This window comes from Stegodyphus dumicola, chromosome 4 (genome assembly GCF_044657685.1).
Source record: "Stegodyphus dumicola isolate Sdum_Otavi_A_Nest chromosome 4, ASM4465768v1".
NCBI classification, from domain to species: Eukaryota; Metazoa; Arthropoda; class Arachnida; order Araneae; family Eresidae; genus Stegodyphus; species Stegodyphus dumicola.
The window spans coordinates 130,929,836-130,944,149 of record NC_140771.1 but is presented as its reverse complement, the minus strand read 5'-3'; the positions used below and the strand labels follow the sequence as shown (position 1 = coordinate 130,944,149).

Sequence of the window (14,314 nt, the reverse complement as noted above, 5' to 3'; positions counted from 1 at the left end):
AGTCTCCTGTTTCAAATGTAAACATCAATGGCCGCCATAGAAAAAAGGCTTAGTGGCACTTAGACAACTTTAAAATTGCTCATAATTCTAAAAATATTGCATACACATTTACTAAAGGCATAAAAACCTTAACCGGAAGATAAAAACAACATAATACAATCATTTTTAAAGCAAAAAATGTACAATTTACAAACATATAAGAGTAAAGAAACTGAGATCACAGAGCCGGGTAGCAGAGTGGATATATATATAAATATATTTATATACATTTGGTGCGGCCTATTGCAACCAAAATACGAGGTGCACATCTACATGTTATAGCAGTCATATATACAAAATTTCAACGTTCTGAGGCTACTTGTTTTTGAGTTATGCGAGATACGTACGTACGCAGGCACGTACATATGTTCGTACAGATGCCACGAAAAATTCTCTTCAGAATTAATTTTAAAGCAGTTTTATAATTTTTTTGAAGGAAAAGAGTATTTTATTCTGTCCTTACGTACAGATATCACGCAAAAACATTGTTAAATTGCATTCAATAGTGGTCAAAATGAATATTTTCGTTGAAATATGCTGCCTGAAACTTTTCACGATTACAATACTTCCGTTTTACTTCATACAAGGAAGAAAAAAGAAGATTGGATTCTTTGCACCTGCCATTTTAGATCCCAAAGCCAGAAATTCATCCCCAAATCTATGGCTATTTTGGATGCAAAAAAGTTCCTGCATCCTAGCAAAACTACTATAACAGGGCATATCTAGAGTAAATCATTCTTCTTAACATGTTTAACACTAAGAATATTATAAATCTGTTAAAGAACTTTAAAAAAACAATTGCAACAAGATAATGCTCAGCCTTATACTGCAAAGAAGAGTTATCATGTCATCTATACTCTGAGATGGGAAAATCAAGTATACTATAATAGCCTATTCATAAAAACAGCTTCTTGCTTTAACACCTATTTTAGTCTTTATATTTATTTAACAAAAATCAACTAATGTAAATTCAAAATAATGAAAGATGACTTGATTCCATTGGCTCAAAAACATTCTCTAAGAGAGATTTATTACATGAATAACCAAGTTAAGTTGCAGAAGATAGAGATTATTTTATTGTATATTATATAGATAGAGAGACTGTTAAGTATGTGAGCTGCTTTTTAAAGAAACTTTGAATTTTTCAAAATAAAAACCATATTAATTTATATATTATAAAGAGTGGTAAAAATATCTAGCAAAAATGCAATGCCAGAACTGAAATAAGCAGCTTTAGTAATGTAATGTGTGTGTGAAATGTTGCACTGAGATGGTACAAAGCACTGTTCAGAGGTAGGTAAAAGCGCTCTACTGGTACAAATCATTATTAATGAGAAAATTTTGACCAGCATGTATTGCTGCACTAGCACGGAGCTCACTAAAATGCATAGTATCTATGGGGTGGTGATTAAAACAAAGCAGTTACTCAAAGGAAGTAAAAAGAAAAATTCGTTCCTAGGTACCCACTTTGGCCAAATAGTACATGTTATCTGCACAAAACAGATAAAATGCATAATAGTGAGCTCCCCATTCCTATAGTGACGCATACTGCTTAAACTTTCCACATACACACTCCATTACAAAATTTGCTCATTTCAATCTCCTCTACCCGTCTTTACATTTTTCGAAGATATTTTTTAATCACCCTGTATATAAGCTTCACACAGTACCTTATACATAAGGACAGTTCCTAGTATAGATGGCACACGCTAGTGATTACAGTGTGGATTTTCGAAAAGGGACACTTAAATATTTCTAATAAGCAACAATTAAATAAAGTTGTATTGATTTTGCTTTGAATCGTTAATACATTTAATTATATGGGTTGCATTTAATTATGAGGTGTCAGCTGTACGGATTGCCCCTAGGGTGCCGAAATTGCCGCAGCAATACTTGCTTACACTTGCTAAAATTCATTTATTGAAGTTACTGATGGTCTTTGTCATGACCCTGTACAGAAGATATGCTCAATCAAGAAAAAAGATCTAATGAATGCACTGGACAAGGCAGAACCATTACCTCTTGTTTGTTGAAAGTATCAGATATTAAGATTGACATGCAACTGTGTACTATCTTGTTAGAAAATGGCTGTAAAAATATGATCCATCATATCATGCCACATATGTATCACTCATCAATCAGAGTGCCAGATATACATGGGACTTGCATTCAAACAGACTCGTAACTCACAATCCTAGTTGATACATAAGGCAGTTTCATTAATGAATTCCAGATAGCATACACACCCATTGTGATGTTGCATGAAGAAGCAGCATTTAGCTGAGAAGATATTTATGCATACACATGCATTCCTCAGTGCACCAACGCATCCTCAGATGTTTGTGCTTTAAAGGTAAACAAAACAATAGTTGCCAGGCAAACCATCCATAAATTTCAAAACTATGTCTTACTATGTGCAAAAAAAATTCTTGCTGTGCTACACACCATATTTCCTATTCTAGAGTGTGCCTCTTGTTGCTCAATCTGTCTTTCCTATACGTGTTGATTCCATGTTTCCATAATAGTGGTTAGATATTGACCAACATAAGCAGCAGTTTGTCAGTACACTAATTCACAGTCACAGTAAGCTGTTAATTTCCTATGATGAAATTCTAATACATGCTGTTGCATGCTCTGTTTTCTTCCTCAAAACCAATGCTTCTAGTTAAATAAAACAAGAAAGAAACACAGTTCCCATATGTAAAGCCTATTTTTTGTTCTCTTTAAACTGATTCTAGATTGGCTTACAAGCATCCATTATTTGCATATGAACTGCATTGCTATTCTAATTTTCTTATTCTATTATGTTCAATTTACTAAGCAAATATCACTGATTTTCTGTTGCTTTCATGGTGTTGCATTTTTAAGAGTAGTTCAACAAGGGTGAACTACTACACCATAAATTGTCTCTAGGTAAAAATACAGAGAGCATTTACATATTTTTAGAATGATTTTAGGGAAGTTTATTCAATATTTAAAATGTAAAGAGTGTTTTAATGCCTGCATTGTTGGATAGGTGTAAACAAACAGAAGGGCTAAAAATGGTGTTTTCTTGTCCTTCTTTAGGTTGGGTTTGTAAAGTATCGGGCATCTTTGTCAAATAGTATTTTGTGCCAAACACATCAGATCTAGTGCTTCCTAGCTCCATTTGTTTTGGCCACCCAATTTATTTATAAAGTCTGACAGCCCCTTAATAGAGCTCAGGTGGATAGGAAGGTAGGGGACAAAGACAACATTTTTCACCCCTATTTTATTCATTATCAGAAGTTCAAGCTCAATATTCTGTTCCTCCAATAAACATTTTTCAGAATATCCCTCAATGAATACAGCCATCTTGACCATCACAAGAGCTTCCCTAAAGGTATAACCTTAACCTTACAGAAAGCTCTGTATATCCGGAAGTTACAAGGCACTCTTCTAGCTATAATTTTCTTAGCTTCCATAGTTACTTCATTAAGACCAAATGTTGGCTAAGTGGGAGTAAGTATCTGCAGTTAGACACCATTTCTCTTACCATATTTCACTATTGAATCCTACTTCAAGCATTCTCCTTACTCTTTTTTCTTTCTAGAAAATATTTTTTATATAGATTTTTATCATGAGAAACTAAGTTGCCAGAAATACCAATTTTTAAATGTTAACACCAAAAAAAATTTTTTTTAAATAAATTTCAGTCGAATTACAGTTAATATCTATTTATTGCATAATATAAAAGATAGAATTATAAAATTTAAGAAAATATAAAGCACTGAGGAAAAAATACATTAAAAATGCAGTTTAGTATGATAGAGTTCAAAACGGGGTTCAAGGCAAAGTCCAACTTCACAGTTTTTGCATGAGATTCAATAAATCTAATTAATAATCAATTTACTTATTAAACTAATCAAAAATATAATTAATAATTCAATAATTTAATTAAATAATTAAGATAATCGCTGAATGTTTTTGAGCGGCCATTTCTGTAAGAAAAAAGCGGCAAAATGTCGTGTTTGAGCGGTAATACCACGTGCCTTCAAACGCCCCAATTTAGCGGACAACTAATGATATTTGTTGTCCAAAACGTAAACTAAACGTCTAATACTGTATATAATTTATTTCAGTGGTCAAATGGGGAAAAAACGGGATGCGCTCATCAATAAAGGAAGAAAAACACATGCCCGCGGAAATCGCGGGATAAGCAGATTTTGCTACATTTGAGTTGCCCGTGGAAATCACGGGATAAGCAGCCAGAGGGTTAATGATTAAAAGTATAAACCTAGTGGTGTTACTGGTATCTCTAAGCCTATCTCTAGCTCCGATATCCTTATTATGTATTTGTCATTCTGGAAGAAACTAAGCAATCAAACCTTGATGGCAATTTGGTCAGGTTGAGGGCAAATGGCAAATGGCAAATGGGTCAGCTACATAGTTAGTTTTTGTATTTTTCCCCCATGTGCAATGTCAATACAACCCAATTTCCCTAAGAAATTCCTCTATGAAGGCACCTCTCCTCCTAGGAAGGTAGCCCTTGTATGCTTTGTATATTCAAATAATCTAACCTGCCCTTTTAACAGTGACAAAATTAACTTTCTGCATATGATTTAATTAGCGGAAAAATTGCATTTGGAAACTGAGCAGACTATATGGAAAGAAGCACCTTCAATCACAAAATGTTGAAGAACAAAGGGAGGGAATTTGATTATTCTATATCATACTAGGCTCTAAGGCAAGTGTCAGCAAACTCTCTTACTAGGAGGGCCTATTTCAAGAAATAAGGATTCGGTGGACACCAAGGAATGCTACAATAATAATAAAAACAAATACATAATAAAAGTAAAAAATGTATAAATATATCAAAATAGAGTTAAATTACATGGACAGTAAAAGTTGTAATGTTCTAACAATTTGTTTTGTTAGTGCAAAAATGTTGCTATAGAGCATTGTTCATAAATGTTGACTGAACTGCACTGAACAAGAAAACCGCAAATTGTTGTTATGCAACTGAAATATGTTGACACACAACAATTAGTTGAAATGAAATTATTTTCTTAGCACCAACTATTGCTAAATTAATATTACCTGCATCTTTTTTTTTTTTTTTTAATCTATGAATCTGAAGCGAAGACAGCACATTATGCTTACTCATCTTCCTTGCCGACATTGTTTGCATGCATTTCTTGGGTTTTTGGGGAGAACTTGTGTGCCCCCACTGCATTGATTGCAATTTCGTTTCACAGTTCACATGTTTCACCCATGTTTCGTCACCAGTAACGATGCGATCGAGTAAAGAGTCACCATCCTTATGGTAAGCGTCCAAAAAGTTCAACGCTGCAGCCATTCGCTGATTTTTGTGGTCCTCTGTCAAGATTTTTGGAATCCATCTTGCACAAAACTTGTGGTAACCAAGCTTTTCGCTGATGATTTCGTGCAACAAACTTCGCGAAATTTGTGGAAAACTCAAAGAAAGTTCCGTTATTGTGAAATTTCGATTTTCACGGACTTTAGCATCGACTTTTTCGAGAAGTTCGGCGGTCACTATGCTGGGTCTCCCACTTCGATCTTCGTCGTGAACATTGGTTCGGCCATTTTGAAATCTTATGACCCACTGACGCACTCCACCTTCAGTGATAATGTTGTCCCCATACACTTCACGAAGCTGCCGATAGATTTCTATCGGTTTACAGTTTTTTGCAGTCAGAAACCTTATTACTGAGCGCACCTCGCAGCTTGCGGGATTTTCAATTAACGCAGACATTTCAAACCGTCACAGTATCTGAACGGAGCACAGCACGAACCTCTCACTAACACGGCTAGATGCAGACTGAGCTGCGCAACGCTCTGACCCCAAGATGGCCGCGCTAGCCCCGCCCCTAGCGGACACAGAAGGAAACGTAATCTACTTCCTGGACGGCCCTCGTATATACACACACATACAAACATATATACTTGAACTTTTCATAAATCACATCACATAACTTACTCCTGACGATTGCTTCAGAGACCACAAAAAGTATTCTTTCAGACATAAGGCACTGAAATCCCGAAGTGCTGTATTCTGCTGATGAGTTACTCCATCCTGTATGTCGAAAAAAAAATATTTAGCTAAAATATTATTTATATGTACATTTGTAATATTAATTATAACATTCTTATTCTTACCCATAAAGAATTTAATATCACTGTTGATTCAGGTGTTTCATTTACTTTGCGGCAAGTAAACCAGTGAATAATCTGCAGCATCAGAGGGTGAAAAAGTTGTTTTGTTACCTGAAAAATTACAATAATATTAATCAGGAATAATAAAAAAATAATGGCTAATGTTATGAAGAATCCACTGAAAACAAATGCAGTGGTAAAAACTTCCATACAAAAAGAAAAAATATGACATGGCAAGCTTAAATCCCTTTATGTTTAAAAGGAGAGCTATACTCACATATCATTTTGACAAAAATGGAATAAATATAAGATTAAGATTCATAATCCTTTAATTAATAAATTAACATTTTAAGATAATTTCGAATACCATCAAATTGTTTTAAATTTTTCTAATGTTCATTATAAGCTAACACTAATCAGAATTTAAAACAAATTGTTTAGAATTATTCTTGGGCATTAACAGATTTATAGTGATATAAAAATCAGAAGACAGGTAAGTCAAAGAAAGATAAAATACTGATATTTAAAAATAATGATATTTAAAAAAATTCTAGCTAAAAAAATAAATAAATAAGTTATTCTGTTTTTTTATTCTTTAATTAAATAATCAACTGACTGAAGGTTGCCCAGGGTTCCTAAACATTCCTAAATATCTTCCATAAAGCCTACAGAGAGTTAAATTATTACTTTTGATATTAAGCCTGATTTACGTATGTGATAGTTTATAAATTATAAATTTAGTTACCATTTTTAAGCTCAAATGAAAATAAATAAATACAAATAAGAGGGCCAAAGCCTGTTGATAAACTGATTATGAAAAAGCAAAAAAAAAAAAAAAAGGCTATTTCTTTCAAGAAAACTTTTATTTTGGAGAGCTTTACATAGAAAGTAGTTCATATTAATATTACATATAAGAAAAACCTTGCAGTAGGCTGTTTTCCAAGAATGAAAATCATACAAACTGGCAGTGTTCAGAAAACATTTTTACTAGATTACTTGTGTATTCCCAAAGCCCAAGAACTAACAAACATGATAACATATATATAATATGAACTAAAAATAGGACACCAAAGCAATGTATAAAGAACATAGGAAATTAGAACAGAAGCTTGCATTTCAAAAGGAATTTATTCTAAAATCAATACAAAAAGTCTTTTTATAGTCGCATTAATGTCACTATTAAACAAATTTATTCATTTCATAACACAATGTTATGTGATTTAGCAATCTTAATTACTGCTGTATTTATTTATAATGGATATTTATTATTTGCCTTTTAAATATAAAAATGTTGAATGAATAAAAATACACATTTTGCAAGAATAACAAATTATAGTGTAAACAAATACATAAAAATTCTTCAAATGTTTTACCTGCTCTACATCACATGCTAATTCCAACAAACCAGGAAACAGTTTCTCATATAAAGCTTCCATAGAAAACTGTAATATTAATTTATGTAAATGAAAAATTAAATGAAATTGTACAAAGTACCTTTACCCAATGTATATTTTAAAACTATAGACAAAATAAAGGCATAGAACATAATGATAAAAGAAATTGACTTAAAATGCTTGTGATGACACTCATGATCAACACTTCGATAAACACAAAATGAAAGTTTAAAATAGCTGTTAAAATATTTCTAAATGCAAATGAAATTAAAATCATTAAATATGCAAGTCCAACCAAACAAAATTAATATAATAAATTTTTCAAACCAGAGATTTTATTTCACTTTGAGAGCAACCATATGGGTATTTAAATGAAATCTAATTATAATAACAGGTAAAAACAGGCCTGCTCCATAATGGCGATGTCTCCTTATGCAAGTTGGCTGCTGTTTGAAAAGACAAACGGTATTTATAATGGTATTACAGAACAAGGGAGTGAACACAAACTGAAGATCAGTTTCTCACTTGAAACTGATCATTATCACACTTATGCCAAGCTTGGTGTTTTCCGTAAAGGTGCGAGTACCCTTATGGAAGTCCAATCATTTCAATTACTAATCAATTAATTAAGCAGGGATGAAATAAATCTTCAGCAACTTTATGAAAAACAAGGTGCACACATGCTTAAGAAAAAGGCTGAATTGTTACAAAGCTACCCACACCTTGAGGAAAACCATTAGAGTAAAATAAGAATGCTGGAGTTTTGTAATTGAATTTGTAACTAATGTAAGGCTACTAAAATGCAGGAATAGGTAGTAGTCACTACGCATTAGATAGAACAGTACAGAAGATGATCGGGTTGTTCCCAGTGAAATGAAGCTAAGAGATCTCGAATTTGTTTACCTGTGTGAGGATGGACATTGTCATGAAGCAAAATGATTCTCCTCAGCATGTCATGACTTTTGTTTTGAACTGCACAGCAGAATTTTTGTAAAGTATCACAAAATATCATAGAATTTATTCCGTCACCATGAAGAAAAAATCCACAAGCAATACCCCCCTCTCCTGTCTCAAAATACAGTACACATGATTTTCTAAGCTGAAACTGTTTGCTTAAACTTCACTCTCTTGTGTGATGATGAATGGATACCATGGATTGCTGCTTTGATTCTGGTGTAGCGTAAGCCACCCAGGTTTCATAACCTGTGACAATTTGCCTTAAAAAATCCTCATCTTCCTCACTGTATTACTGAAGGAAAGTTAAAGTTAAGAAACCTAAACGTTTGATTTTGCGCACTTACGTCAACCTCCTTCATCATTTAGTACCGAGCATGCACATAATTTTCGATAATTTAAGTGCTTGCTCACTATTTCATACAGAAAAAAACGTTAATTCTGAGGAAAGTCATCAGATAATGATGAAATTGAAAAACATCTATTCTGTTTCACACATTCATCAACCTTTTGCACCAAATCTTAAGTAATGACAGAAGGTTGTCCACTTCATTCACCATCATGAACATTCATGTGACCACCTTTAACCCTCTCAGCGTTATGGCTGGAAAATTCCATATAGAAGGCTGCCTTCTATATTCATTATACATGAAAATTTCTGCTAGCTGATTTCAGTTTGGATGTATATTAGAAGAAAAGGAATCGAGGTACAAAATGAGAAATTTATTTGTAAATTAAAATCAAGAAAATACCACTTATTCATGACATTTTGAAGAAGTTTGAAATTCAGGGCTAAACCCATAATGCTCGAAGGGTTAAAAATTCAAACTCATTTCCAAACCATTCCACTGCTCATAATGTTTTCTCCATACACTTCACTAATCTGATGAAGAATTTCAGCTACTATCATGTCTAGAATTTCAGCTACTATCATATAAAACGAATCAATGATCATATTTCACAATTGGAGGGATTCTCAATTGGCGAAGCCATATTTTTAAATATTCAAAAATAAATGATAAAATAGTTAAAAATTTCTGTAATTGTGTCTGTGGCTTTCCGACAGATGTACGTAAATAGTGCACACATATGGATTGCAAACTACAGCCCCAGGTTTTCAAACCAGTACTTACTTTACAAACGTTCTTCGTATTTTACATCATTATGCAAACCATGTACACTGCTCAAAAAAAAAGGGGGGGACAGTTCTATATCTCCTGTTCTACTGGGCCGATTGACAAAATTCAAATGCATTTTTCATGTCTCGAAAGCGCGACTTAGAATATACAAGGTTGTTGAATAAGATCGCGGAGCGCCACCTATTCATCAATATTAGATTTAAAACTTCGACGCCATTTTCATATTTGTTCTTTCTTAGGAACATGACAAAAGTTTCATTTCGATCCGTTAATTTATTCATTGTTTAACCGCCCTTTGTATCTAACGTGTTGTGGCTTTTTTCAGGTATGGATAAAATTGAGCAATGTGCAGTTATCAAATTCTTTGTAAAGAAAGGTTTAAAGGCAATGGAAATTCATACCGAAATGGTGAATGTGTTGGGTGAATCTGCTCCTTCAAAAACAATGGTTTGCAAGTAGGCTAGTTTATTCAAAAGTGGTCGTACCAGCCTTGAAGACAATCCGCGAGAGGCACGTCCAAAAACTGCATCAACACCGGAAAACATTGGAAAAATATAATATATGGTATTGGAACACCATCGATTGACTGAAAGAGATTTAACAGAGGCTTTAGGCATTTCATAGGGCACAGTGAGCAATATTTTGAGTGTTAATTTGGGTTTCAAAAACTCTGTGCAAAATGGGTGCCGCATTCTCTAACGATGGAGCAAAAACACATTCGGATGCGACTTTGCCAGCAACATTTGGTGTGTTTTAAGAAGAATAAAAGCGACTTTATCCATCGATTTATCACAATGGATGAGACTTCGGTCTACCATCATGATCCTGAATCAAAACAGGAGGCTAAGGAGTGGTGTGAACCCGGCTCTTCGGCGCCGAAGCGAGTTTGTGTGCAAAAATCAGCCAAGAAGGTGTTAGCATCAGTTTATTGGGATGCGAAAGGAATTTTGTTTACAGATTACCTTCAAACTGGCAAAACAATTAATTTGGATTATTATTGTAACCTTTTGAATCAATTACATGAAAAAATTCATGAAAGAAGACCCGGGTTACAGAAAAAGAAAATAATTTTCCACCAAGATAACGCACCTGCGCACACAGCTCAAAAAACCATTGCTAAAATAACTGAATTGAAGTACGAATTGTTGCAACATCCAGCTTATTTGCCAGATTTAGCTCCCTCCGACTTCTGGCTCTTCCCAAACCTCAAACAATATCTCCGTGGAAAACGATTTTCTTCAAACGAAGAGGTAATAGCTGCCGCGGAGGGATATTTTGCAGAGCTGACGAAAAAAACTACAGTCAAGGGATCCATAAATTAGAAGACCGTTGGAATAAGTGTATTGAAGTTGAGGGAAACTACGTTGAAAAATAAAGTCATTTTTACAAATAAATTTCATCATTTCCGTTCCGCGAACTTATTGAACAACCTGGTATATTAGATTTATATATAGCACTATTCTAACATAGGTATTTTGACACAAAATCGGACTTTTTCCGAAAATAACATACTAATTTTTTTACATATTTCAATTCTACGACCCAAATTATGCCTAAATATAAAATTTTGTAAAATTTGGTGCGAAATTTACGAAGAAATTCAACAATCTATATTGCCACTTTTTATTCAGTTTGCGCCAAAATTAGTTCACTTGGTGAACTTGTTAATATGTGGCAACCTATTTGCATTTCCATTTTTACATAGTGCATGAGAGGGAAAAAAAAGACTCAATCGTTCCTTCTTTCAAATAATGTTCTTTATATTATATTTTTAATTATAATTGTTATTAATTTTAATCAATTTGTTTCTTTTTCAAATTTCATTTTACTTGTTTATGTTGCATAGTTTGGGGACATGGGGAAAAAAATGGGACAGTGCTATAACTCCCATTCTACTGGGCCGATTGACAAAATTCAAACTGTGTTTTTCATGTCTGGAAAGCGCGACTTACGATATATATTAGATTTATATATAGCACTATTCTAACATAGGTATTTTGACACAAAATCGGAATTTTCCTGAAATAACATACCAATTTTTTTCCTTATTTCGATTCTACGACTCAAATTATACCAGAATGCCAAGTTTTGTAAAAATCATACGAGTAGTTTTTGAAATATTAGCTATAAAAATTTTAGCTCCTTAATGTTAATTGAATTTGGCAAATATTTATTAACATTTCTTTTTTATTAAACTTGTTTGATTTTTCCTTTCACATTTCGAAATTTAGGTTCATTCCAAATAAATTTTACCCCTTTTTTGTGTTTTATTTTTTAAATTTCTATTTCTAAATAATTTTTATAAATTTTTCGAAAACAATTTTGAATTATAACCTATAAAATTTTTACCATCATCTTAAAGTAGGTGTATTTTTAAGCATACCTGCAAAAAAATTAGACTTTTTATTCAAAATTTACTAAGATATACACGAATTTACATATTTTCGCGTTTTGAAATTTGGCCTCTTCTTTTTTTTTGAGCGATAATAACGCCAAATGTGGTTTATGGTTTTTTGTTACAATGAATTGCCACAGCTATTTTTAACCTTAAATTTCAAATAAATTTTTACGGAGAATTAATTATATGAAATTTTTCCCCTGATGATGCATAATAAGTATTTATTAATACTATGTGAAAAATTATTATTTTTTAAATTATAGATGATATTATTCAAATTTTTAACTTTTTTTTAAATTTGTTTCTTTTTTCCTTTTTTAAAAAAATATTTGTAAGAGTAAATTTTTATCATCGGCATTTTATCACTTGCTACTTTACTTTAACTTTGTTTAAATCGAATTGTCTAAAACTAAGAACTTTCATTTGATGTTTATTTGAATTTTACTAATTTTACTTTAAATATACTATAAAATATTTTATAATATTAATTGCATAATTTATTTCTAAATAAGCTGTTGCTTATGAAGTGGCTGAAAGAGCGGCTGATACTATAATCCATATTTTTATAGAAACATAAGATTTAGAATAATCTTTTTTATAATTATAATAAGTCAAATTATGATATAAACATACAACCCTCTAGAGAAAGAATTAATGGAAGTTCAATGGTTATGTAGAAATGACCTGCAGCTACTTTATGGCTAGATAAGTCAGCAGGTTCTGTGGACAAGTAAGAATAATTAAATAAACAACACCCAACATTCTAGATTCAAATTACCAACAAGGGAAATTTAATAAATTTAAGAAGTTTTTAAACATAAAAAATCGACTCATTTTTTATCCTAAAATGTATTTTTCTGCGTAGTGTATTTTCATTATATTCTTAAAATTCTAATTGAGAATGTAATTGTCAAGAACTGAATTCTAATCATCAGTAATATAATAAGTAATTATTATGGTTATTAATAAATCCTTCTATAAAAGTCTGAGAGATGCAGCTGAGGATGGTGGTTCGATAAACCATCGAAACTAGTCCTGTGAAAATTTTGAAAATATAATGATTTTTTTTTTTTTTTTTTTTTTTTTTTTTTTTTTTTTTTTTTTTTTTACTTCTGAATTAATATTTGGTTGGCGTGTTATTGTGTCTTAATTACTGAAGGGATTTCAATAACTTCTAAAAATAATTTTGACAACAATTAAAAAAATTAAATTGATAGCAGAAAAAAAATTGAAATTAAAAAAATAAGAAAAATGTAGTATGTCTTTCTTTAATACTAGTACTTCTTTACTACCTGTTACAACAAGGTTGACTGTTGGTATTTTGAATTACAAAGTAGATCAGCTGATTTGCATAAATATATCTTCGTAGTGCAAGTTTTTGAACAGTTGCATTTTCTGAGTCCTTGTCTCCCAACTAGAGAAAGATCTTTTAATACTTCATGAACACTTATTTGTTTTGTACCAACTTCTTCGATGTTTAAAAAATTTTCTTTACAAAAAGTAAACTAGTTTCTTATGTACAACAATTTAAATTTACCAAACTTAGCACCAATACATAAAACTCGTCATCTTTAACCCCTTAACTGCCGCAGGCGTATATATATATGCCCTTCCAAAATACTATCATTTGCTTTGCACTGCTACTCATAAAATTATTCGCAAAGCTTTGGAATGCAACACCACAATGACCTTGACAAAGTGTGGGAAGGAGGATATTGTTTCAGAGAAGTGTGGGGAGAAATTAGAGAGAGGGATGTGTCTAAAGCGGTGAAAGAAATGACTGCGCGGTATTGGCTGGTGTTGTTTGAGTAAAACGTATTCTTTTTTATTCTGTGTCCTCCGTTTTCATTTACTTTTTGTAGTAGGTTCCAGAAATAAAAAAAGATATAATGGATGTTTCACACCCATTTATCTTTTTTGACATTTTTGTTGAACTGCTCGTGCTTCATATTGTTACTGAAACTGTTTTGTAGACAAGTATATCAACCAACAGCTTGCAAACGAAAAATCAAGAACAAAATCGTGGCATTCAGCCAGTTCAGAAGAAATATATGTTTTTTTAGGCATACTGATTTCACAAGATATAACACTGAAACCTGATATTACACTTTACTGGTCTAAAAATAAATTGATCGAAACTCCATCTTGATCTTCATCTTTTTTGCCTGCTTCTCAAATAACTTCTTAGCCGTCTCTCGAAACACTTTCACATTTTTAACTGTGTTGATAATTGCACCCATTGTGTCAGAGTATAT

The 14,314-nt window shown here is 32.3% G+C and overlaps 1 protein-coding gene across 4 annotated transcripts in view; it reads right to left on the bottom strand.

Moving 5' to 3' along the window:
• LOC118204935 (DNA-dependent protein kinase catalytic subunit-like) overlaps nt 1–14,314 on the bottom strand; it is a 601,004-nt gene that overhangs the window by 430,500 nt on the left and 156,190 nt on the right. For all 4 annotated transcript variants that reach the window (XM_085815460.1, XM_085815459.1, XM_085815458.1 and 1 more), the window contains 3 exons: nt 7,548–7,616; nt 6,178–6,285; nt 5,999–6,094 (listed from right to left, as the gene is read on the bottom strand). In XM_085815460.1, the coding sequence (XP_085671586.1) occupies nt 5,999–6,094; nt 6,178–6,285; nt 7,548–7,616 (273 nt within the window). The remainder of the gene's footprint in view (nt 1–5,998; nt 6,095–6,177; nt 6,286–7,547; nt 7,617–14,314) is intronic.